This window comes from Montipora capricornis, chromosome 8, assembly GCF_036669925.1.
Source record: "Montipora capricornis isolate CH-2021 chromosome 8, ASM3666992v2, whole genome shotgun sequence".
In the NCBI taxonomy this organism is placed as follows: domain Eukaryota; kingdom Metazoa; phylum Cnidaria; class Anthozoa; order Scleractinia; family Acroporidae; genus Montipora; species Montipora capricornis.
Genome location: NC_090890.1, coordinates 8751576 through 8779075, shown reverse-complemented (window position 1 = coordinate 8779075; position 27500 = coordinate 8751576). Strand labels below are relative to the sequence as shown.

Below are 27500 nucleotides of genomic sequence, written 5' to 3'. Positions count from 1 at the left end.
TAGAGCCGCCCCTTAACCCCTCAGAAATAAATCAAATAAATTCAGGCTTTTTCCATATTAAAAATATGCCGATGAAACCATCTTACATTTAATAAAGACTACGTCATATATCAGAATTGGTACAAACAAATTGGTTACGTACAAACTAGTAGATACACCCACCCACACACACACACACACAAAAAGATCCGGCGCAGCACAATGACCCATGCAAAAAAAATTGTCTAGCGTGCTTAAAAAACTGGATAGCCCAAGCCGATAATTTACAAAGCATTTTAAAGTTTTTTTTTATAAACTAGTAGATAAGCGTTTAAATACAACAAACAAACAAACAAACAAACAAAAAATCAACAAAAAATATCCGGCGCAGCACAATGACCCACGCAAACAAATTGTCCAGTGTGCTTAAAAATGGATAGGCCACGCCGATAATTTAAAAAGTAGTTCTAAGGAAGTATGAAAGATTCCTGAAACCCGAGGGTCGGATGGGTTTTAAAGGTCGGGTAATCACTGCCGCTACCTACCGAAACAAAAATATGTTTCTGAAGATTCCGGTAGCGGATTCACCCGTAGCGATCACCCGTAGCGATTATAGATTTCAGACCTCGTCCCCGATATTGCTAATTGTGACATTTTCGAAGTTGTGACAAGCCCAACATAAACGCGACCTCGAAAATCAATTTCCATAGCGGAAATTCAATTTTCGATATCGATATTTCCCTGATGTAATTTTGAACGGTTTTTTGCGGCATATTTAAGTTGTCATAAAACGGCATTTCTCAGCATCTCTCGTTACGTAATTAACACACCACTTTCCGCATGTTTTCGTTCGCGCTAACAGCATTTGAGACAGGTCGCACGCTTCGAAACCAAAGTTCTTATAATCATTGTATAACCGCAATGGTTGAAATGACTCTCTCTCGATACCAAACAGATTAACATTCCAAGATTAAGGACAATATTGTCGTATCATTATTTTTGGTTAAAAGAGGTTACCTTTGAGCTCTCTTATTCACTTCTTGGCATCTTTTTTTGTGTGGGTGGTTTCCTTTGCCTCAGTTTTGCATCTGGTCCGTCATCGCTGAGTGGTCGTTTCAGCATTTTGTCACGACTAACAGATATAATGTCTTGCTGGCGCTTTTTCATAATTTCATTTCACATTTTTAAGATGCTTGACAGGGTTGCAGATTAGACACTATGGGCTTTTGACTGAGGAGATTATTAGAATGTGAAAAGAATTTGTAGACAATGTTTATTGCAGGCGAAGCACGTGAAATATGAACCCTTGGGGGATGTAGAAAAACAAAACGACAACAAAAATGTTTAGAGTTAATAACAATGGCTCTGCTAATGATAACAACTATTGTAATCTTTCAATACTATAGCACAAAGTCTTTGTTTATTCGGTTTATCAGGCCTTCATGTTTCAACCGTCATCACCTCTTTTTGACGAAACTTCAAGCTATTGTCGCCTTGACCTTTTAAAATCCGATGATGTATTACGGGTAGCAACTCCCGTCAGAAAATGATTAAAATTTGAATACCAGTTACATAACACAGAACCCATCATCTTAGACGGATCTTAAAGCCCGTTCACTGATATTCACTGATATTCATGGTGTTCTTGAACGCAGTTTTCCTCGTAGTGTCATTTTGTTCTTTAATGAACCGTTTCACTGAAGCAGGTACGTTTTCTTGGCATTCAGTGGCTTAGCCTTTGGACTTCAGCCGACTTATATTTTACTTTAGAGGGACAGTTTCTAGATACGGTTGAATGTGAGTTACAAGGGGAGAATATAATTTTTTGCGATCCACTGAGTCATATCTTTAATAAGCTTCTGTCCCGCGTTCACAAAGCTGCACGGTTATCAAAACTTCCTTTAACTCTTTTCCTTCATCTTCTCGGTCATTTTTAAAATCGGTAACAGTTTGCTTTCATGGTTGGAGTATGTCATCTGCGAGGTAGGGACTTGGTTTCGCTTTAAGAGTGACCAAAACTTAATGTACACCTTTTGTTTTCCATCCTGATTCCTGACTCAAACTTTGAGATTTGCAATATTGATAAAATTGTATAAAATAGTCTCAGAGATGGTTTTGATGCACAGTTCTTGTTAAAGTTTGTTTGACTTGCCAAAACCTGTGTGATCTCTTCTTTTACAATAAGTTCTTAAGTTATTTTTCTAATCTACTAGCTGTTATTTTTAATCATGCACCAGTTAGACATATTAGAAGTCGATGATATACTTCATCTACGAAATCAAAGATGTGTGAAGACGGCGTATAGGAATTCAACAAGTGTGCCACGCGCAGATCTCAAGTCTGAGATTTTACCAGACTTTGTCTTTACTGTCTTTACACGGTCAGGGTTTTGAGTTTTTAGTTGTATTTTGATTCAACCTGCTCCAGATTTGTTTTTTGATAGTGGTGGACTAGAATAATTAATTCTTGTGACGTTTAATTTGGGCCATGTTAAGAGTTCAGTCAGCCAGTGCAACAAACGCAGTGGGCTTGATAAGTCGTTCTTGAAAGGACAGACAAAATAACTTAATTGTTGCAGGCCTGTGAGCCCCAAACTCCCATACGGCTCAGAAGTAACGGTGAAAAACCCAAAAAAAGTCAGTTTCTGTTACAAAAACACATCACTAGGAAACGAATTACTTAACGGTATCTTTTCCTGTTAGTTTTTTCAACAATCGTTGCAGCTGATTGAGTCAAACGGACGTTCGAAGTCTTCACAAAGGTGCCTTTTTGCGTTCGGGGCAAACTGTGGAATTATCTGACAAGCGTGTCAATCATTCGTTACTGATTGAATATTTCTTTTTCACACCGCTGGAGATTTGGCTTAGCCAAATTGATACCCTTTTCGTCAATATTTTTGTTCTCGGCTCAAGCCTGCCCCGCGTGGACTCTTGTGAGTATAAGAACTCAGTGAAATAGCTTGACATCATGGCAACTTTCGAGCATCTCCACTACAATCGTGCTCTTGATATCCATTCAGTGAGCTATTTGTTCGAAAAAGAAAGTAACAGTATAGATTGATTTTTATCTTATATGGTTCCAGATCGTGTGAACTGAGCTGTGATTCATCAATCGAAAATGCCAATCACGTCTAAAAGCTTGTGGAGACAAGCAGGCGAAGAAGGGTGATACTTAAAGACGCACTGCAATTAAGTTGGTTTATTTTGTGAATGACTTCAAAAGTAAGTTTCCTTCCGGAGAGGCCTTGCATCGAAGAAAAAAACTAAACTACTAGTACTGTTAAAGGAACAAAGTCCACCATTCATTAAACTGGGGTCAGACTGAAAATGTGGCGTTTTAAGCTTATTTTACCTTTCTTTCTTTTATTAAAAGGTTTCGAGATCAGGTTCAGTGATAAACATTCTCATCTTTCACTCGAGTTAATCGCTGTAAATAACACAGAAGATTGCATGGCTTTTTGAATGATTAAGTTTTCTTTTTGCTGTAGCTATTGTTACAGTGGGTTTTAATATGGAGAGTAATTGATGCCACTTTACCTTAAATAAGATGGCTCAACCCAGTTTCAACACTTTCAAGAGACCTTGTTATTATAAGGATTGACACTACAACACTTTATCACGTAACAGCAATGCTATGCATGGTACCATCTAAAACATCAATTATTTTTGAACAACATGCAGTCATTAGTGACGTAACAAGTTACCATGGCAACAGGAACGCGTCACAAAAACACCCTATATTTTGGCTTTAGTTGCTCATATCTGAAAAACGAACTTGGTCACCCAAATAATTTATTGCATAAAAGTGATCAGCAGGCCAAAATGAAACTCTGCAAAGTTCAAAATATTTTCTGTGTAAGTTTCAATTATTTAAGGTGACGCTGAAACCGCTGCAGAGAATTTTTCAATCTTTGCAGAAAGTTTCATTCTAGCATGCTGATTACATTTCAGACATAAAAAATGGGGGTCACCGAGTTCGTTTTTGAGATATGAGCAGCTAAAGCCAAAATATAAAGTGTTTTTGCAGAGCTTTCCTGTTGCCAAGGTAACTCCTTACATCACAATAAGTGGTGTTTGATATGGGACCATAACATTTCTGTTAAGTGATGACGTTTTGTAGTGTCAGTCCTTTTAATAAGAACGTTCTTTCAACTGTTGAAATTGGTGTGAGCCACCCTTAATCTTTTCACTCAAATAGGAATCTCTAGTTGGGTCTTCATTTATATTCCTTGAGCACACAAGGAAGGAGAGCGAATGCCTGTTGTCTACTGAGCCTCTGTCCCGGGGGGGAGGGGGTACTTCCTATTAATGGCCTAATGTGGATGTGCCACTGGATGGGGTCCCATTTTCACGACTGGGTTGACTATAATGGCCGAGAGTTTCCGACAAGATTTAAATAAGATTTAGATAAGGTTTATACATAAACAGAAGCGACTAAGTTGGGGTCGCTAATATTACATTTTCCCAAAAGTGACTGATGGAGTCTATAATTGGCCGTATAATGATAGACTAAATTAAAGGCAAAATGTCGCATGGCTTAGCCTTCCTGAATGACATAGAATAATAACAAATGTTTAAATCAAAATAAAATGTTACATCAAACACGTTTTACATTCAAAGTTGTAAAAGGATAGTTCTTCTAAAAATGGGATTTTTGAAGGCGTAAGAATTCGATATCAGGACGGAAATCTGCGTCTGTTTGCGAAGACAAAATATCTGCCTTATCGGATTACTTTCAAACGGCGTATCAATTATGCATCACCCAAAAATTGAATATCATCTTTCAGAATACTTTATAAAGACTCATTCATAATCATGAGCCTAACATCCTTTCAAAACACCGATACAACGTCACGTTCATGAGCTTTATATCCTGATAAAACACTCCTCGTTAGTATTCTTTGTATAAAGAAGGCTAAAAAGGCATAGCTTGTTTTTCTGGTATGCTAATATTCTCCTCTTACAATTTGAACCATTGCTTTGAGTCCAGAGGGACACACGTTTTGTGGAGTGTTTTTTAAGTCGTTCAAAAAACTCGCAGCACGTGTTTTATCTGGTCGAAAAACACTCAGCTACGCTTGGTATTTTTAAACCCTCAACTGCTGCTCGACGGTATTATGTTTCCATCTAATGGCCAAGGGGTTTCTATTAAACACCCCCTAGTTCCAATTCCACCCCTGTGGTATGGTGGTAGCTGGCTTGTAAGTCAGACAGCATGCATCATCAGCCCAAACTTTTCAACTTCAAACAATTTTAAACAGTTCTTACATAGCGTGCACACCCGTCTAGATCTGCAGTCTTATGGAATCTTGTGAAACCTTGCGCAAATTCTTTGGGGAAAGATACAGTCAACATTAAAGTGGTACTACTGCGGATCAAAATATTATAATTTTTTCCTTTGGATTTCAAAACTATGTTAAGTAAATACAAAGTGACCCAAGTTTTAAGCCAAAATTTCAAAAAGGCACTTGTTTATTTTAACTGTAATTTTCCTATTTAATGGTCCGCCAATCCGGAGAGCTATGACGTCAAAGACTCATTAGTTTAAGAGTGCAATGCGTTTGTACGCGACTGAATTAAGATGCAGCACGGGAGTTTTGGGCTTTCAGATTTTCAACTAGTGTTTTGCATACATTGCAAACTGCGTTTACACGCAATTTGAAGCTATTGAGTGAATGACGTCACTTTTTCCTAGATCCAACCCTCTGAGGTCCAGTCGGCCAGTTTTGAACGTGAGTAATGGCGGACCGTGAAATCTAAACATTACATTCAAAGTAAACAGCCTTTGGATAAAAATCAAAGCTCAAAATTTTGCCAGGTAGTCGTTAAACAAATACACTTTCAAGATCTGAAGAAAAAAGGAAGTGATTTTTTTATCATCGTACCACTTTAAAATTCTAACGCAATATTTGGCTCCTGCGTGCCCGTTGTGAGTCGTTCTTTGATTAATCACTGTGTGATCCTGGTGCACCACCGAAGTTTCCAACAACGTCACATGTAAGTCCATAATTTGTTTCCTTCTTTTTTTCTTAGTGTGCCAAGACCACAATGATCAATGCCCAAAACATGCAAATCCGGATTCTTGTGAAAAATATGACTTCATAAAGTCGCAGTGTTCTCTATCTTGCCAACTGTGTGGTGAGTTATTTATTTATTTATTTACTTATCCGATCATTCAATCGTTCTTAAATTCATCTCCATGCAGCAGTCCCTAGTTTAACGTTCCAAGGAATACTGCCCTTATTTTTCATAACCATTAATAATCCGATCTTAATAATAGCACAATGGCCTGCAATGCATTGCAATCATGTGTTTCTTTAAGTTTACAATAAAATGCGCTAAAATGTCAAAGTGATCCCTTTTGATGTTTTGTCCAGTAGCCTTAACGTGATCAGCAATGGCTGGAGTGCGGTCGTTTTTTAACGAGGGACTTGAAATGTTCAGTTTTACATGGATGCCTGTGGCATACCACGATATAAATTGGGCTCCGTTAGTCGTATATTGTAATAAGCCACGTGCTTGTGATTTTCACTAAAGTTAAGTCCTGTTGGCAGAGGTCTCTACTCTATTGTGTGATCGCAAAGAATTTACAGCTTGCTGTTAACTTGTGCACGTTGCTCTAAAACAGTTCTCTTGGGTTATCGGCCACAATTTATTGCTCCATGTAATCATAGTTTGGTTTTGAAGCTCGGCCTCATGGTTAGAGTGCTCGACTCTATCGAGTGGTCCTGGCTGGGGACATTGTGTTGTGTTCTTGGGCAAGACACTTTACTCTCACGGTGCTTCTCTTCACCCAGGTGTATAAATGGGTACCGGCGAAATGCTGGGGGTAACCCTACGATGGACTAGCATCCCATCCAGGGGGGAGTGGAAATACTCCTAGTCGCTTCATGCTAATGAAGCCGGAGATAAGTGCCTGCCTGATGGGCCTTTTGGCTCGTAAGCAGAGACTTTAAACATCAAAGGAGCAAACAAAGATGCCAAGATTTAGGTTGGAAAGTCCACGACCGTGCACAATCTTTTGTTCTGCGCTCATACACTATGCAAGAATTACGTAACCAACACGTTTCTATTGGTTAGTTCCTCAGTACGGAGTAACCAACCATTGTGTTTTCCAGACAATAATATATTTGATCGGTTTTCGCTGTCTTTGTATTTGACGCGTTGCGAATATTGGTCAGCTTGGATTGTACTTTAGGTGCCAAAACGTAATTTTGTGTTCTGTTATCATGACATGTACCAAAGCTTTTTACCCACTCCTAACACTTGGCTTATAACTCTCAAGCGGCCTCAGTCATCAATCACATCCCACGTAAACGCCACTAGGCGTCTTCTTCTCTCATGAAGTCGCTTCGTTTTTCCAATGTAAAAACAATTGCAGTCTAATGACCTGAGACTTTTGAGAGTGGTTCAAGTGGTCCTTGTTATAGAAAGATTTAGCGAGTATTCTGAAGAGAAAAATATCTTCAAACTTGACGAAAGAGTGGAACTTGAACTGTACACCCGGGATTTCAAGCATTTCGAGATTTGGTTGCTTTTTAAACCAAAGTAAGGGAACAGGATAATATGATAATAATAATAATAATAATAGTAATAATAATAATAATAATAAGAAGAAGAAGAAGAAGAAGAAGAAGAAGAAGAAGAAGAAGAAGAAGAAGAAGAAGAATATAATCACCTTATTTTAAGTCTCAAAGTTATTTAGCCGAGCGCGATTGCTCTACTAATTGGGAAGGCTACAAATCAACTGAAATCAGAACAAATCAAATCAAATCTTGATTGGTTTTTGAGGAGAGGAGAAAACCGGAGAACCAGGAGAAAAACCTATCGGAGCAGAGTAGAGAACGAACAAACCCAACCCACATATGGCGAGGGCGTAAACGTCCAGGTTTAACGTTTTTACGATAAATAACTACCGATTCCTCTAATTTAACTCAATTTTGGGCATGTCTGGTCCAGAAAAGTCATAAACAGTTCAAGAGCCAATGACAATTTTTTTTAGACTGACATAACTCCCGCTCTCGCAAAATTTACAGTTAAATAAATATGGGTTATTGGCCAAGCTTGTTCGGTCAAGATGGCTGGGTATTGGCATGTTCTTTTTTTGCTTGTTTATGCGTCGAGGTCCATAAACGCGCAAAGAAAGAACGAGACCAATATCCAGTCATCTTGACCGAACAAGCTTGGTCAATAAAGGATTTATTATATAGGATAAAACACCAAAAAAATGACCTTTGATCTTGTAGGACCAAGCGAGAAATCCCGAGCCGCTCCATCTTGCCCGCTCGGGTAGCCAATCACAGCGCGGGATTTGGTTCGTCTTACCAGCTCACGAAGCTGATCTGATCTGATCTGAAGCTTTTATCATTCCATCTCGGAACATAGGCCACTGACAAAGTCCCTCCAGTCCCCTCTGTCCCTGGACAGGTGTTCGAGCTGGTGCCAAGAGAGACCTCTCGACTGGATGGTGCGGTCTGTGTCTCTCCTCCAGCTGTTACACGGTCTCCCTCTCCATCTACTTCCCTGTGGGTTCCAACCAAGGGCTAGTCATATAATAATTTGATTTATTAAGTCGCCTGGAGCTATTTTTGGTGGTTGAGGAAGGGAGGGGTGAACAGTAGTTATCTTTGTTTTGTAAGGTAAAAAATGGTAGTCAACTTTTTTAAAGGACTAAAATTTAGCGAAGAGAGGGATGGAAATCTTGGCAAACACGTTACAAAAAAGAATTTTCCGATTTCTTAGATCTTTCATCAGATATCTGTAATAGGCGTGCTTTTATTTTCGAAATGACCCGGTGAATTTTACTGTGTACCCTCTTAGTAATTTCCTCTCTTTGTATTATATCAACAGGGAATAATTCTAATTCTACATCGACAGCATCGTCATCGCCATTGCGGACACCATCGCCGTCGACGTTATCTCCGCTCACTTCAGCTACATCATCGCAAAGTCGTTCCCAGCGTCTTCTCTCTTCCTCCCCGGGAACGCGGCTGACATCCTCGTCGTTTCCCACGATGCCGCCGTCGACATTGTCACCTTTTATATTAGCTACAGCATCGTCGTTTTCTTCTATGGCCGCTGCATACGGCCGCTGCATACGGCTCTGCTAAGCAGCACTGCTTCTTTACAATCAAGTGTTCTTGGAAATGAGGACAAGGCCCAAAACAAAAGTAATACAGAGAAGGCTTCTGCACCAAAAAGAAACATCTCACATACAAAGATTATAATGGCAACTGGATTTGCATGGATCTTCTGTCTTGGTCGTTTGTAGCGTTAGCAAACTGTTTTTGGTGATGCTGCTGTTTCAATTGCAATTGTAAATAAAATCGATAAATTCACATAATACGTTTATAGTAGCCTGCTGGCGCCATGGTGAGAGCGCTTGCGTCTCACCAATGTGGACCGGGATCGATTCCCGAATTTGACATCTTAAGTGGGTTGAGTTTTGTTGGTTCACTACTCTTCTTCGGGAGGTTTTTTCCCGGGTACTCCAGTTTTCTCCCTTCCTAAACAAAGCATCCTGTGATTTAATGTCAGTTGATTTGATTTCTGTACAGCGGCGTCCCCAATTATTGACCCAGCGCTAAATACATTTGATACTTAAATAATAATGACCTTGCGCAGTTAATGTGCGCACATCATCCAGAGACAAAAATAAATTTCATTTGCAATGCATTGTGGGGTCTTTGTGCTGTAGACGTTGTATTTTTCATTAAGGAACAGACGAAACTTTTCAGTCTTACAGGATTTCTTCTTGCTTTGATTGGTATGAATTTTTTTCGGTATTCACAACTCCAAGAAATCATTACGTTTTTTACCAGAATTTGAATCTCCCTCCTTTTTCTGTTTTCGTCCTGACATATATAAGTTCAAATGACTTGACATCGAAAATTGAAGGAACTGCCTTAATGACTGCTTCACGTCTTTCATGGTCTTTGGTTGTGACATATAACTATGGCAGATTAGTCCTTTGAAGTTCGAGTTTATAGACCGTATTCATAAATGGCGGTCAAGAAATTATTCTTTTGCTAATCATCCTAACCAGCCTCACTTTGGAACAAAAATTCTTTTGCATTTTGCTCGTGCTAACGAGGCTAGTTAGGATGATTAGCATAAAGACAAAAGAATAATTACCTAGCCGCCATTTATGAATACGGTTTATTTGATTAAGGAAAAAATACCTTATGGAAGCGACCGGGATTGAGAAAATGGCAGGCGACTAACCATTTATGGAGTAGAAAATATAATAAATTTTAAGAATTCAAGTAAGGCTTATCGCTACTCTTAAAACTAGCTAGTATGAAAGTAAAGTTTTCGCCGCTCTACGTCACCGTCGCCATGTTGGTGGACAAAAACAAAAGATCTCTCATCACCTTCTTTGGTTCGTGAACCATCCTTTGCTCAAGACTTTATTGTTATTTGTGTCCTTGGGGATTGGTAGAAAACCATCTATAAAGCGTTTTCACATGAGGTCAAGGTGGCCATGTTGGTGTTCCAAAACAAAGAAATTGTGGCCATGGTGGTGTACCAAACTAATCCTCAGGGAATTCAACTCTATTTTTATGCAAATACTTTGTTTTGTTTCAGTAATCCAATATGGCTGCTGGTCACGCTCCACACTCTGCGTTTAAAACTAATATAAGGATATAAAGTAAAAATGTGCGAAAAGCCTGCGTCACTGAAATATGAAAAATTTGTAAAAGTAATAGTATGAAATGAAGAAGTGGTCCTCGCACTTAGAGCGATTTTCAATTGAGCGTCGTAAAGCCAAAACCAAAGTAATTACTTTGGCCAATCAAAAGGACCGAGACAATCCAGTAAACCAATCAAAACTCGAAGTAATTACACATAGCCGACACAAAGCGCGGGAAAATGTGCACGCGCGAGCCACGACTGGTTTTGGTTTTACTTCTGATTGGTTAGAAAAGTGGCACGAGAACTTTGAACCAATCACTGAGTGAAGTAATGCAAAACCAAAGCAATTTGCTAATTACTTTCGATACTCAATTGAAAACCGCTCTAACTAGTTAATTTAAGCAATTGTCATATTACAGACACCTGAAAAATTCAAGCGGCTTCAACGGGATTCGAACCTTTCATGGAGGAAACTGAGATTATTTGAGATAATCAAGTGTACAGAACGAGAACGGGAAGCCTACAACACGGGGTATTCCCAGGCGGTCTCCCATCCAAGTACTAACCCCGCCCGACAGGGATTAACTTCGGTACCAACTGAGCTATGAAGCCACTCAGTTGGGAACTGGTGAATTTGTGGGGCTCATTTTTTTCCGTGAAAGGACTCAATGCAAGAAATGGTAGAGCATTGCACCAGCATCGCAGAGGTCATTGGTTCGAATCCCTATACGAGGTAATTGCTTAAATTACCCAGATAAATGCAAGGAACATTTATCACTCTCTTCTATAGCCGGCGGGTTCGACATGTTCTAATATATACGTTTCTTTCAGTAATGAGTATGCTTGTCAAATAGGCTAAAAATGTCGAAATCTCGTAATATATGTTGAAATTTAGATGTATATGTCCAAATGTCAAAATAAATCAGGTTGAAAAGTGTCAATATTAAATCAATGTGTCCACTTGCTACGAAAGCCGAGAAGGGCCTTCTGACTTCTGACTTCCGACTTCCGACTTCCGACTTCCGACCTCCGACTTTCAACTTCCAACTTCCGACTTTAGAATCTAGACATCAGGCTCCCTCATTTTCCACGTTGAGTTTTGGTGTTCTTGCGTGCAAACATGGACGAGGAAGTAAGTAAATTACGGGGTATTTTGGCACACGTTGTAACGAAACACGCTTGCAGTGGCGCATTTTGTGAAGCATTTTTTAAGAGGGGTATTTTATGTGAAAACTCTCTATTTGCCGATTTTTGGCTTCGTAAGCACGATATCTTTGGAACTGTATTACGAACGCCGGTCGGCAGCTTCAAAATGTTCCATACTTTTACCATAACATGTCTATGGATATGTTTTCAGTGAACTGCTTTTCGTTATCAATGGTCCAGCCAGCTCAGCAATGGTATTATTAGCTATGAAAGCTCCAGATAATATGACGGAAATAAAAAGACGTTTTGTTCTCTTTCCTTTCTGTAATCAAATCATGATATAACTTGAAAGTTTGTATACAGTTGAGAAAATGATCAGAGCAAAGTTCTGCATTTCGGTTGGGGTTAAATTGCGCTAGGCGTGCACTGAAGAGGGGGTTGGGGGAACTACAGCAGTTTACTAGTAAAAGGAAGGCGACTATAAGGACTTATGTCGAGAGGCCCACCAATGCCCAAGTGAACCCTTTTCCCCCATTACGGAGAAAGTGCACATCTTGTCATCCTTCAGCCGGTGACGAAGAGGAGAGGCTTGTCTATCAAGAGGTTAATTCCGGCATTATGTTCTCCAATCAAATTTGTTCAACCGAGTGACAGACATAACCTTGGACAAAAGTCCTATGTAATGACATTTCCTGTAACGTGAGTATATGTTTCGTTTTCACAATATTAGGCCACTAAAAGTTATCTCGCAATATAATGTGAGGGCCTCGTTCTCATTTGAGGGTGGCTCATAATCTGGCTTGATTAATGTCACTAACTCTTCTAAATCTTCGTTGTAATTGATAACATTTCTTGACAAGCATTTACATCCTCTATGTCGACATTTAGCAAGTAATTGTGTGTTCCATTGGCTTCTCGCAGAAAAAACACGACATCTGCTTTGGCACCCTCTACTACAAATAGTTTCTGTTGTTGAATATTGTGTGTGTTCCATTGCTCGGCAATGAGATGTAGTTCCCGACGAAGGATAGGTAGGAAACAAAATTTCAAACACTCCGTGCTAAGGTAATCGTCTTCGTACAAACCAGAATCCCGTAGGTCCTTAAACAAACTTATCCACCATCACCCACCGCACTAGCGAAATTGAGACCACAGGCTTCAATGCGTTGATTTCCACTACTTTTTCTTTGAATAAAGTTTCCTCCTTCCTCGAAATCTTCAAAGTCATGCCATCGAAAGAATTGTTGAAGCGTTCCAATTATTGTATTTTCCGTTCCCTTGTCGCAACGCATCCCTCTGGGTACTCCTTTCAGTCGTCGCACTGTAATGAGGTGGTGCGCAGCAATAACTCTAGGATTCTTGTTTGTTGAATCGACCTCCAACCAAAGAATTCGCCTGGAAAGCCGTCAACTGCTCCGTGAATAAAAAAATCCGAAGGATGCAGGTTTATCCCACCCGTCGACGTGCCAAAGTTTGGCCCTGGATTGCTATACTTTTCAGGCTACGTCTTTTACGGTCCTTCACACCTTCAGGATCTATAACACACAGGGAGTTCATGACGGTATCCCGTCTTACTTGCAAATTACACTTCCTTCTCAAGCGCCTTGTAAGTCGACGATAACCCATGAAGGAGCCACACGAAATTTTCAATTCTTCCAAAATAGCAAAGACTATCTGTCCAAGAGGAGATTCGTTTGTGCGCCTCACCCAGTCTCAAACGTTTTAGAATTCTTTTCAAGGTACGCACAGAAAGAACTATGCCATGTTGTACAGCCAGAAAACCAACGATTTCAGCGTTAGTAAACCCTTGCAAAAAGTAGCTTCTAATTGCGATCTCTCCCTCCACATCTTTATCTTTGCGTAGTGCGGGTGTGTAATCGGGTAAAACGTCCTTCGATGGACATAACGCGTGGGAAACAATAATAAGACGAAACAACCTATAATATCACAGCAAACGTTAGTCACGCACGTTGAGCATGTTAAAGAACATTCTTAAGATGACATTTGCAATCAAGACTCTACGTACTGAAACATAACAGTACGTTAGCGGAGAGTAACACGATGTATCTCACTGACGTAATCCAAATTAGTCTCACCGAAGTGTGATGTGCGTAATGTGAACAAACTGGAAAAGAAGTCCAAGTGGGAACTCGGAGGTTGGAAGTCAGAAGTCAGAAGTCGGAAGTCGGAAGTCGGGAGTCGGAAGTCAGAAGTCAGAAGTTGGAAGGCCGTTTTCGGCTTTCGTAACTTGCAATATGTGTCCACAGTTTACAAAAAACTTGTCTAAATACAAATTTGCATCTCCAGGCTATGTGAATAGATATTTGACTAGAACGTGAAGTAAATAGGCACCTTACAACCTTAGACGGAAATGCGAATCAAGAATTATTATCTCTGCACCGTTTTATATCTCAAATTCTATGCGCGTCATGGTGTACCATATTTTAGCTTGTCGTATTCAACAATACGTTTCGCTAAATTTTTAAGACTATCTTTGTTACCTGATTGCAGGATGCAGTTCTACTGTGTTTACAACTGGGCTCCATTGTTCCCGAGGTATATTTTTCTGCCTTTTTTTCCTTTTTACCTAATCATGAGAGCCATTCTACTAACTGCTTTCTGACCCTAAAGTTCGGTGAACTTGTTAAAGTCAATGCAACGAAGTGGGTTAACAAAAACGCAAACTTGTAATTTTCGATGAACGTTTGCGGTCATGTCGTCGTCGGAGATCGCAAGTTCCCTCTGTAGAGAGGGCATGCCACGAGGGGGAGGCGGAGATCCCCAACCTACTTCAGTTATGCATGGTACATGAAGGAAGGCGCGAAAGGAATTGCGGACTGAGTTATCCCTTTGATGCCAACATATGTCTCTCTCAAGCACTCACGGTCTTTGAGATTTTCAGTAACAAGGTATGTTGTTCTGCCAATCCACAAAATAAGAATTCACGGGAAAACAATTTCCACCCAGTTGGAGTTCAAACAAACAGTGTTTTGTCAAATGTGATCGTAAATACAGTTCCATCAGCCTAGCGGCATATAGTCCAGCGGATGATCCCAATGTGAGGATGCCCAAAGCAAGTTCTCTTCTCGAGACAGCTGTAATTTCCTGGTGAACTAACAAGGCTGGATTGGCGTAAATGGTTCCTGTGAGGAAACCAATCACCACACGGTACGCCACAACAAATTCCACTTCTGTTTTAAAGCGAAACCACGAACCAAACACGAGTAGAAACGACAATATACTTCCAACGGTAGCTAGGATCCACGTGCTTTTTATTTGCAAGTAAGGGACCAGGAACGAGCACGTGATGGAGACCAGCAAAAGATACACACGCCCCAAAAATTTGCCGATGGCGTTTGCAAATGTGTAGTACGTCAACCGACCCATCGGGTAAAGATCCTTGTGCGGATATGCCAGTGGTTTTACAAAAGCCTTCATCGACAATTCATCCGCAAAGTAGAGCAAGAACATATAGGTCATCATCATGAAAAGACTCCACACAAGGGTAAATTTTTTCGAGAAATTTAATTCTTGTATATCTTGCTCTTTACTTGGATTGCGTATAGAAGCATAGCGAACACTTGGGAAGGTAATGTTTTGAGATTTGCCTGCTGAAAGAGAACGGCTCATGAAAACGTACAAAAGGAAAAAGCAAGGGAGGAGTGGTGCGATAAAAGCCACGGCGAGTCGCGGTGAAACACAAGTCCATTCCAAGACTCCTGCAAAAAATGAAAAATTGAGATTAGCGAGAAAGTTACATATTATATACCATTTTAAAACTACTGGTGATTCTTTCAATCTGATTGCCTCTCGTCAGTGTAATCGCTTGTTAATTTATAATGTCAGTCACCCATACTTATAAAATATGGCTTCTGAACACAGCATTGAAAGTATTATATGGAACATGTCTGTTAACTGACGTTCTTTTGGTTGCTCAATGTACCGACTATTTCTTTTTAAAAAAAACCCTCCGCGTTGTGTACGCATGCTTTCGACTTGCAGCTAAGTTTCAAACGGTCATGCAGTCAGCATTAGACGGAACTTGGCTCAAAGCATCCACAAGAATAATTTCGATGTCTTCATCCTCAGTGTCGAGCGCATTCGATAGGAAGAATTTTGAATGTATTTGACATACTTAATTAAACAATTCAGTAAACTTATTTCTGAGGAAAAAGACCAAACTTTGCCGCCGAGGCCGCTATATTTATAAACAATCGTTACCACTCCCCGCGCGTTAACTCTTCCGGTATCTTAATTAAGATGGCCACGCATTTCACCAAATGTCAGGTTAGGCCCGTTTTAAACGTCGCATTTTACAAGTGCCGAATCTAATGTAACTGAGACTGAAAATCTATTGCTTTCGATCATTTGCATTAGATTCGACACATGTAAAATGCGACGTTTAAAACGGGCCTAATGCGGGACGACACGAGCTCCTGACAATAAATATTAAATTGTCTTTAAATTGCCTCCACACAGTTCATACCAGTTTCATTCCTGGAATGTTGATACACACTTTCTATACCGAAAGACTCAATTGCGAAATTATTCCAATAAAGGGAAATATCAATGAAATGAAATTAATGTTTATTTGAAGTGCAGGTTATTGAGGAATGATAAAATTGAGCGATTGTCGCACTTAGCTGGACAATTTAAGCAAATGTCGCTTTTTGACACCTGAAAAAAATTCAGCTGGCTCCAACGGCATCGCAGAGGTCGTGGGTTCGACTCCCGTGGTAGCCAGCTGAATTTAATTTTTTCGGGTGTCTATAAAGCGACGTTCCAGCTAAGTGCGAGGCCAAGTCAGTCAGTTTTCTCTCATTCGGAAATAGTATTTTTAGATAATGTTCTCGTAGCAGTCGGCTTACTTTAACTGAGCTTCCTAATGACGTGAAATGATCAAAGTTGTGGTTATGTGGAGGAAGTCACGGTTGATCATCCGACTACAACGTGTTCTCTCTAAAAATCCATACCCTTTCTACCAATTTTATTCCTGGAATGCTTGTGCACGTTTTCCCAGCTAAACGACTTAACATAACAGCGAAATTATGAGGAAAATGCGAAGATATTTTTTTTTGATGAGATTCTCCTAGCTGTCGTTGTCGTCCGGCCTTGCCTCACTTTCTCAATGGTCTTAAAGGGCGAAAATTGACGATAGCAATTCAGTGTTCTTTCTAAACAACCACGCCTTCATACCAATTCACTCCTGGAAAGCTGGTAACCACTTTCAACGCCAAAGGACTGGGAATTATTGACTAACAAGAAGTGTTCTTTTTTTAAATAACGTTTATGTAATCATAGCTGCCGTACTTGTTGTTATTACAATCCAGGGGATACGTTAATGGAAAAAAATGGGTTGTGACGACAATGTAATGTTCGATATTGATTTCATATACACTGAACAATTAGTATAGGTATAATCACATGATTTGGAGTGTAAATTGGAATAAATAATCGGCTCGTAATTTTTTTCAACTATGAACAAAAGTGCAGTCCTTTTAATAGGACTAAATTGTCAACGGATGCGTGTCACTTATCAAGAATCACGTATCATAAATTTTGTGCCATCCAGGGCTGGCATTTGATTGGGCACCCAAGATGTTCTTTGATCATTGACCAATCAGACTGCTTGGCTTGTTAATTAACTCTTTTTGCACCGAATTAACACTATTCTGCACTGTATTACCTAAAAACTTCATTTCTCTTAGCCAATCGTATTAAAGAAAATTTTTCCATGTTTGTTATTAAATTAAAAGACACTTCTAAACGGCTCAGCAATGAAGCCTCAAGGGTTACAATATGTCATATAAAACAAAGCTTTTTGTCTTGAGCATAATAGTCATCAAGTGAGTAAAATCCTTCACTCATGATGAACAAATTTGCATAAATAGACAATAACCAGCTTAATTGAGTTTCAAATTGTCATTCATTTCATTGCCCAACTCTTCTTATCAACGACGTGAAATTACCAAACTTAAAGTTATGTGGAGAACGTGATTTCCTCCACAGTATAGTCCACAATTTTTGTCCTCGTGAATAACTGGAATCATCGAGGAGTCACAAATTTAGATGCGCCCTGTTATTTTAACACGAACGATCTTTTATCTGACCGTGTGTTTGTGTTGGTTATTGTTATACGGCGAAATAAATGCTTCCATTCAGGCTAGCTTAAGAAAAACTTCTTCCAGTGAAATTTATTTAAAACTTCCCTGGCTCGAGCGAGCAGGGTTTTGGTGATTTGATTCTCTGTTCCGCGCTGTTAGCTTTTTGTCTGCTTTTTCTGTTTTTTTCCCTCTCCCCAGAAACCTAAATCCTTAACATATAGGAATCTTTTTGGTAGCCATTTTCTTTTGGAAGGCAGCGTATTATAAAAAAGTTGGCTTCAAATCGCACCCCAATTTTCAGTCTTTTAGTTCCTTAATCATAAACTAGTGAACAGTAAAAGCCCTCATAATTCCATACATTGTTTGTATGCAAAATTTTGGAAGCAATATAGTACTCAAATAAATATGTGATCATGATATATAGGGCGCCAATTTTCAGAGCCTGATACCTAATTATGCAATGCACGCGCTCTATCAATATTCAGTTCTGTTTATATAAAATAGCATATATTTGAAGTGCAGAGGAGACACGAAATGAAAATTTACTAGATAGCAAACTTAAGCAGTTGCAAGCAAGTCTGAAAAATCAAGGCTCGTACGGGATTCAAATCCATATGACCTTGTAATTTTCGCTGCATCGATGGGCATACAGTAAACACCCGCATATAAGAACCTAGATTTCTTCAAGTTAAGCTAAATAGGTTCTTATAAAAATGGTATTTACAGTAGTTGTAGGCTATCTACATTCTTGGACAAAACTCTTGGGAAAAATTCTAGCTTAAGTATCATTTGGCATGCACTTACAAAGTATATTGGTCCTTCCCCCGCTCCCCCCAAACCAATGTTGACAATTTGATGCAAAATATACTGTTCAAGCCTTTGCCCGTTTTTTTAACCAACATTGGAATGGGGTGGGGGGGGGGGTAAAGTGGGAAGAATTTAATCTTTATCACACAGACAAATGAGAGCGTCACATTTCCCAACTAGTTTTGTCCAAGATTGTAGGTTCTAAAATTAGCTCTTATTTCCACAAAAGATATCCACTCTATGATATGGTTTGACTGATTTCCTCTGATGAGGATGCTGATACCTTCACATTTCATAAGCATGAAAAATAAGTTTTGAACAAGATCTGCTCAGTTCAGTTTGAATAATAATAATAATAATAATAATAATATTATTATTATTATTATTATTACGCTTCACAGTAATTGAACGGTCAATATATAACAATAGAAGGTGCACAGTGTATATAAATATATAATATACATGAATTGTACATTAAAAATTCCAAGGGTATATAAATAATGAATTAATAATAAAAAAATTATAATAATAGTAAGGTATTGTTCAAAGTGCAATTTGTTCCAGTCGCCTGAAATTCCATGGTCATTTTCTAAACTAAGGACCTGTTTAATTTTTTAGGCTAACCTGTTTCTTATATAAGGGGGCTCTAAAATAAAATTTTTAGCCTAACTGGTTCTTAAATTCTAGGTTCATGTATGTGGGTTTTTAAAGTATATTTGGCAAATTAAGGCGTAAGCATGCAAAGATTCCCTGTAGACCTTAGAAGCGAGTACATTTTGCTTTCCCCTTACAGGTCATGTGATAATGCTGGGCAATACTTAAAGACTCAAAGACGGAGATATTCATGCTAAGGATCAAAGGATCAGATTTTCATTAGCATCAAATGAGGTGTATCAGAAAAAAAAACATCTAAGCAAATAAGGTCTATACCTATTGATAAAGCTAGAAAGGTGGCCCTTTTCTCGCAAGCCATAAATTTCTTTTAATTGATACTAGTATATTAAAATAAAATGAGAATTCACCTGCGTAATATAACGGTCCAGCTACCAAGCTCAAACCACCTCCTGCCACAAAGCTTTTGACCGCATATTCACCGTAAAAAGCTGTGAGAGAGAGAAACGTCACTTCTGCCATGGCACTTGCCGATTCAAAAGCAACGACTCCTACCAGCCTCGCCAAAGGAGAATGTGAGACAAGAACGATACCTAGACCCGCGGCATAGAATGCAAAGAGCAAAATAATTCGAAAGAGATACGGGATTTGCGTTGTCTGACACGGTAGGATGATTTTGACGATTAACTTTGCAGCTCCTCCGATAGCTAGGGCGGCTTCCTCCGTTGTAAAGGAGCTTCTTTCAGCGATATTGAGTTTGCCTTCCATCTCACTCAAAGATGAAGTATCATTCAACATGTCTGGTAAAGCTTGAGCTACCACCTCGCTGAGAAAAACCATCACCAAGCCATACGCGAAGAAGAAGGGAATTAGAAGCCATTTTACTTTGGATTCTTCTCCCAGTTGCATGTTTCGCACCGTTATTCGCTCAAGCCCAGCTGCTGATTCAAATAAATTCTTGACTCGATTAATTGGGTGTTGTTCTGGACAATTCTAATAAAAAGGCAAGTGGTATTTTGAGCGTTTCGGGATGCCAGTCAAAACTCTTCAAATCTGCATCGTTAATTATGCCTCATTTGTCGACAATGGGTGATATTCAAAGTTATACGCATGAGTTGTGAATTGGAATATTTTGTCGGTGGATCGAGCAGTGAACCATATTGGTTCAATTGTTTTTCGAAGTCACACATTTCTTACCAGTTTCTTCACTTAAAATAGGTGACTTCTGTATTTCGCTGATTTCGAATACTGATTTCTGGAAAACCTTCTTCCAGGACCGCTTGAGATACGGTGCTTAGGCATGACTGTTTATCAACGGTAAACAAAATCAATAAATAGGAGACTTCACTGTTTATAAAGGATCTTTCGTTATTTGAATTTTGCCAACCACAGAGCAATAGAATCCTTTGTTTCGACAGCCAATAGATCTCTGGTTAGCACATTAATGATAATAGGTGACGTAACGGTGAGTATCGCTGCTGAATTCGCTAAAACGGTAGCCTAGCTGGATATCATGTTACTCATCGTATCTCGCAGGCCCTTTTGATACAACAAGTTGCAAAATTAGTGGAGAAACTTCACCTTTGGGGCGTTATTAATTTACCTGTTCTTGGATTTCACATGACTTCACGGCCGCCATGTTGGTGTCCCCAAACAATAAAATGGCGGCCATGTTGGTGTCCCGATCCAATCCTCCGGGAATTGAAAGCTATTAGGGACCTTAAGATCTAGGGCGGCGACGTCGACGAAAACGTCACCTCAAAATAAAACTTTGCTGTAGTAAAAGTCTTTCGCGATTATTCCATCTCGTTTACGTCGTACAATGTGAGCGAAGGATCCTCAAAATAAATTGGTACGAGCGGTTTCAGACTGAAAATAGAGAATAAAAGATTCTTTGTTGCATGCTCACGTTGTCGTCAAAACCTCAAATTTAGTGATTTCACGTCGCCGTTACGCAGAGAACCGCAAAAATATGGGCTAAAACCCGTGCTGCACGTGCAGCACGATTATTTATGCTCTTTTAACCAATGATATTATTGTTTTGTGGCGTTTTCGTCGACGTCGTCGTCATAGATCTTAAGCTCCCTATTATTGTGCTAACGTCTTCTATTGTTTTCGTTGAAAAACATGGCTGTTGATCACGTGAGTGAAACCCAAGAATTATCTCCCACACTGCAGCCCCCCTCCCCTCCCCAGGGTTCAGTGGGGAAGAGGTTGGAATTGTAGATACGGCGGTTATTGGTAGCTAGAAAAGCTGTTTTTTAACGGGAGCGTCTCACCAATTTTGCAGTCTGTTGTAGTTTCGCCGTATATGAATACTGCGGCGGTCACCGCAATAGCGAAAGGCCTGCCTTTTGCAATTTTTGAGTTATCGTATCATACCACCATTAAGAATTATTCCCATATTCTGCTCTTATCCATATAAGAATCTCGTTTGTTAAGCGAAAATATTTAAATCATGTTGCAAGAAAGGCGGGTCTTTTTGTCTTCTGCGGTGGCAACATCTGTACTCCATTTCTCTCAATGCAAAAAAATCTAAAATCCCGTAGTTGCGTGTTCCATAGTCCAGTCCAGTCCAAAGTTCTTCCTTTACAATTTCAGTGTTGGGAAAAAAGGAAAGGAAAGGAAAGGAGCTTTATTTAAGTGTCTAGGCGTTCTAGCGCTGGAGAACTAATTGGGGACACTGTAAATTCAAATTAACAATTAACACAAATCAAGTCAAATGTTGGTTTTTGAGGAGAGGGGGGAAACCGGAGTACCAGGATAAAACCTCTCGGTGCAGAGGAGAGAACCAACAAACTCAACCCACATATGACGGCGCACGAATTAAATGAGACAAATAATGCTGTCAGATCATTCGAGCAACAGTATTTCATGCATAATTTGGAACACGCAAAACATGAATGCTTATTTATGGGCTAAGCTCGTGCAAATGTAGCGAAACTAGAATCATTTCTGAAATTAAAATCCATATAATGAACTTAAAGTGGTACTATGATCAAAATATCATTTCCTTTTTTCCTTCAGATTTTGAATGCGTGTTCGCTTAACACCTAACTGGCAAAAAATTATCTTTTATCCAAAGGCTGTTTATTTTGAGTGTAAGTTTTGGATTTCATGGTCCGCCATTACTCACGTTCAAAACTGGCCGATTGGACCTCAGAGGGTTGGATCTAGAGAAAATGACGTCATTTACTCACTAGCTTAAAATTTCAGAAAGTAAACGCAATTTATTATATATGCAAAACACGGGTTGAAAAGTCTGAAAGCCCGAAACTCCCGTGCTGCATATTAATTAGGCCGCGTACACACGCATTGCATTCTTAAACTAGTGCGTGTTTGACGTCATTTTCTCCTCGACCCAGCTCTCTCAAGATTTTAAAGTTAGTAATGGCGGACCAATAAATAAGAAAATTCCAGCTAAAATAAACAGGTGTCTTTTTAAAATCAGAACTTAAAACTTGGGTGAGTTAGTGTTTAGTTAACAAAGTTTTGAAATCCAAAGGAAAAACAATTTTTTTTTTTGGTCGTAGTACCACTTTAAAATCATGAGGCCTAAATGGCAGCGGGGTTCAATAATCTTTCATAATTTTTGGGTTTATTTAAGAATTAGTACCGCCGTCTTTCCAGAATCCTATCTGTGACCCACAAATGTAGTTTTTTTCCAAAGAGACCTACAGGTCTAGACAGGTCTAGGTCTTAATGCTGGCCAGCTCTAATGTTTGCTCAGCGATAGTAAATGTCTTCAATGACAAGGCTGTATGGAGAGACCATTCTCTATACATCAACTGAGTGGAAAGTTGCAAGGTAACCCCCAGGAGCAAAAGCCGACCTTGACCAGTACTAAACAGTATTGCCACTTGTTGAAAACATTTCAAGTTTGGATTTTTTTTTTACCAACACCTCTACGCTTACCTACATGAAAAGTAAGCTTTTGGGTACATATCAATTTGGTTTTCCATCACTTCTTAAATGGCACCTGTTTCTTTTGCTAATGTACAAATTAGCCTACCAAGCCTCATTTTAGAGCAATAATTCTTTTCAATTCACTGTATGTTACGTATCGAGACTTCATAGACTAATTTTCTTTGTTTTATTTTTCGTAGACTAATTTGCACTGGGACAAAGAAATTATAAATTGACCGCCGTTTATGAATAAGGTCTATAACTTGAAACAACGCGTAACTGGTCAATCAATGTAGATAATGGCCCCTTAAACGTTATGGTAATTCTTGATCTATAAAAGGCCACTTTGCGGAAACTTGCGAATTACGGGCCGGGGATGAAATAAACCCTTTATATCTTTTTACTTCCTAGCGAAGTAGCGAGGTAATACATCTCAAAAAGGTTTCATTGATGGTGGCTTAATATTCCTGCGCAGGGCAGTATACTTCGCCACTTACGTTTTTGATATATATAAATGATTATCAAAATTGCCTTAACAAACCCTGTGCAAAAATGTTTGCGGATGACGCTAACACTACTTTTCCTGGTTGTACTTTTTTGCTGAAATCCAATAAGCTACAAAATAATGAACTTACAAATCTCTAATGCTTTCTCAAAGCAAAAAGTCTTAGTCTATATATAAAGCGAAACCCGGCGAGTTTATGGTTATTGGATCTTCATGACTGAAGTTTCTTTGTGAGTTTTGCGTTTGGTATCGCCGCTCCTTTTGTGAGGTGTGGTACCCGGTTTAACGCACCAGAACAGGTGGTCATCACTGAAAATAAGGACTTCTGTTTCTATAACGAAATATTTATTATATTATTTATTTGTTTACAGATAGGAAGAAACATTTGGAAGAGCATTTGGAAGATCTCAGAAGGTGAATCATCCAAGAGTCATGTATTTTCTGTAACTTAGTTTTAATACTTACGTCTGGGTGTTCTTAGCCTTAGCGATCTGGGGCCGGTTGCTGGAAGCCTGGTTTTTTTATCGCTGAGATATATTTTTATAGAAAAATAGTGTACAGCGGGCTGTGATGATCCCAGCGTCATGCAAACTTACTTATAATCCTAAGATCCAGTATCAGGGACAACTGAAAAAACACATGTGGCAGCTGCTGGGTGATTTGCCGACAGACATATATTTTACAAACGTATTTGTAAAATTTTTGTGTCTGGGCCAGACCAAGCAAAAGTTTTCAGTTTCCCCTGAGATCCAGAATCTTCCTACTCATTTTAAAGTTTTTCATCCCGTAAGACAAAACCTTCCGTTAGTTAGCTAAGTATTCTTTAGTAATAACTGAAAATTCTTTAGTCACTAGATTTTGCATTCAATGTATTTGACTTCGCCTACACCTTTAATAATTCAAACCTCGTACGGTTTATTATTCTGAGGTCTGAAACTCGCAGAAGCGTAGAGGGAAACAGGTAAACAAGTTTGCATTATCGACGCCACTTTGCGAAAAAGCAGCCGTGGATTTGCCAATGTTCGACTTTTTTTAAACTAATCAAACTGTACATTAAAAAACGTGAATAACTCATTTTTCGGCCTTGGTGTTGAACCACCAAAATTACCTTTTTGTCAGTTGTGTTAGTACCAATTTAGAAATCAAATCGGATTCATATGTTGTCCGATCAGAGGCCAAGCTTTCAGTTTCACTGTTACTGACCAAAACATACAGAGATAGTCACATATTTGAAGCCGGCAATGTAGGTGCGAAACTGGGTTAATAACCATTATAGTCTATTACAACAACAGTGAGATACGCGCCAACGTGGTTTAAATACTTATTTTTTTAAATTTTATCATAATTTGCTACCTTCTGCTTTTCACTAATTTTTTACTCCTATATCAAGTAGGCACAAGTATATAATACTAGACTGTCTTGTAAATCAGCGTTTTGTATTCCTACTGCCAGGTTTAATTATGGGAAGTTTAACATTCGTTTCAAGGGGGCTGTTCTTTGGAATAATATTGAGGCGTCTTTAAAAATTCTTCGCTTTCACAAATTTAAGTGTTCCCTTAAAGAGTCTCTCTTTACGTCATATTAATTATCTTATTTATACTTCCTCTTTACTCCAGTACATCTGAAGTGACATCTTTTTTTCTGTTGCCATTCTCTTTGTTTGCCTGTCCTTTATCATTGTATTTGTGCCTCCCTGAATCGACTTTTTTTCTTTAGAAGTAAAGTAATTTATCCTGCCTCCTTGCAAGATTAGCTTTTTAGTTATTTTCTATCGGGCATTGTACGTTTTTCAAGTCTATTACTTATTTTGTGTATACCTATTTATACATGTGGTACAAATAAACTTGTTGTTGTTGTTGTTGTTGTTGTATGTGCTATTCGTAAGATAAAAATTTGGTTTATCAACGGAGTTGATAATGTAAATTGACCACCGTACAGAGATTCTAAAAGCTGACGTTTCGAGCGTTAGCCCTTCGTCAGAGCGAATCGAGGGATTATGGGTTACGTGTAGTTTTTATAGTAGAGTAGGAGCTACGCTATTGGTGAAAACATGGCAACGTGAAAAGTAGGAATATATTAGTTAAATGAAAAGCGTTCGTTAATACCGTGAGGATTAAGGGTGCCGATTTGAAAGATGAATTTTTGTTCCAGATTCTTGCGGCTTTCCGTCGTACCTAGATGTAGGGAAAGGCCGCAGATAGCCATGTGTTTTTTGGAGTGGTTGGGCAGATTAAAATGGCGAGCGACTGGCTTAGATGCATCCTTGTCATTGTTCTCAACATCGCGAAGGTGTTCGCGGAATCGGTCACCTAGTCGTCTACCTGTCTCACCAATGTATAATTTATTGCATAACGTACAGGTTATGCAATAAATGACATTTGTGGAGGTACATGTGAAACGATCGGTGATCTTAACAGATCGCTTAGGTCCCGATATCTTGCTAGTGTTAACAATGAAAAGACAAGTTTTGCATCGTGAGCGCGCGCATTTGAAAGTGCCGGGTTGCTCGTTGGTTTTGAGCGCGCTTCTAACTAAAAAGTTTCCTACGTTTTTGTCGCGTTTGAATGAAATAAGTGGAGGTTGCGAAAAGATTCTACCAGTCTCGGGATCATTTTGGAGTAATTTAAAATTACTAAGAATGATGCTTTTGACTGCGTGATTATGAGGATGGAAAGTGAGGGTGAATGGAATTCTGTCATTCTTATCTTTCTGTGACGTTTGTAGTGACGACTGTCGATCAAATTGTTGGGCGCGATGATGGCCCGCTTTGACCACAGAGACAGCATAGCCACGTTTTTCGAAGAACTGGCACATCTCCTCTGATTTGCTGGAAAAATCGGAGTCATCACTACATAGACGTCGAAGTCTAAGAAATTGAGAATAAGGAATGGAGTTCTTGACATGTGATGGATGTGACGATGAATACAACAAATAACTGTGTGAATCAGTAGGTTTGTAGTGCACACTAGTACACAGCACGTTGCCTCTAATAGAAACTTTGATATCTAGGAAAGCCAATGAAGTTTCCGAAAATTTCCCAGGTATATTTAAGAGCCGGATGAAAAGAGTTGACGGAGGTTATAAATTGATCGAGTTCTTCTCTGCTGGATGAAATAGCGCCGATGCAGTCGTCGATGTAGCGGCCGTAGAGTTCAGGTTTGGGCCCGTTGTACTGATTAAAAAATTGGTGTTCAACATATCCTACAAAAAGATTGGCATAGCTAGGTCCCATTCTTGTGCCCATCGCTACACCATTAATTTGTTTGTAATAGTTGCCGGCGAATGAAAAACAGTTAAGCGTTAAAACTAGTTCGGCAAGGCGGAGGAGCGTTTCCGAGCTAGGTTCTTTGACAGTGCGTTGATCGAAAAAGTGTTTAAGTGCTTGAAGACCTTCGCTGTTAGGAATGACTGTGTATAGAGATGTAATGTCCATGGTGAAAATAAGTTTGTCTTGGCCGGAGAAATTGAAATCGCGGAAAATTTGTAGTGCGTGTGTACTGTCTTTAATGTATGATGGCAAAGATTTGACGATAGGCGTCATAATCCTGTCTAAGTAGCTAGAGATGAGTTCGGTGGGGCAACTACAAGCAGAACGATAGGTCGACCTGGGTTGTTGGGTTTGTGAATTTTAGGCAAGAAGTAAATGCACGAAGTTCTTAGGGGTGTTGATGATGAGATTAGTGGCAGTGTCCGGTAATTCTTGATTAACTATAAGATTTTGAATGGTGTCTTTGACAAGTTTTTGATTTTTGGAAGTGAGATCTTAGGGATTTTGGCATAAAACGAGGTATCCGAAAGTTGCCGCAA

At 39.2% G+C, this 27500-nt stretch overlaps 1 protein-coding gene and 1 long non-coding RNA gene across 3 annotated transcripts; one reads left to right on the top strand and one right to left on the bottom strand.

Annotated features, from left to right (window-relative positions):
• The first annotated feature begins 1529 nt into the window (after positions 1–1529).
• Positions 1530–9653, top strand: LOC138059560 (uncharacterized). The gene is made up of 3 exons (XR_011134220.1): positions 1530–1685; positions 6012–6116; positions 8829–9653. It is a non-coding gene; the product is annotated as an uncharacterized lncRNA (long non-coding RNA).
• Positions 9654–13447: 3794 nt separating this feature from the next.
• LOC138060103 (battenin-like) lies at positions 13448–20995 on the bottom strand. 2 transcript variants are annotated; one of them, XM_068905811.1, is made up of 3 exons: positions 20886–20995; positions 19693–20223; positions 13448–15478 (listed from the first exon to the last, which is right to left on the bottom strand). In XM_068905811.1, exons 2-3 carry the CDS (start codon positions 20189–20191, stop codon positions 14658–14660), a joined length of 1320 nt encoding a protein of 439 aa, XP_068761912.1. In that variant the 5' UTR covers positions 20192–20223; positions 20886–20995; the 3' UTR covers positions 13448–14657. The 2 variants fall into 2 exon arrangements, with proteins under 2 accessions (XP_068761912.1, XP_068761911.1); XM_068905810.1 differs by lacking the exon at positions 20886–20995 and having other exon boundaries at positions 19693–20455.
• Positions 20996–27500: the final 6505 nt, after the last annotated feature.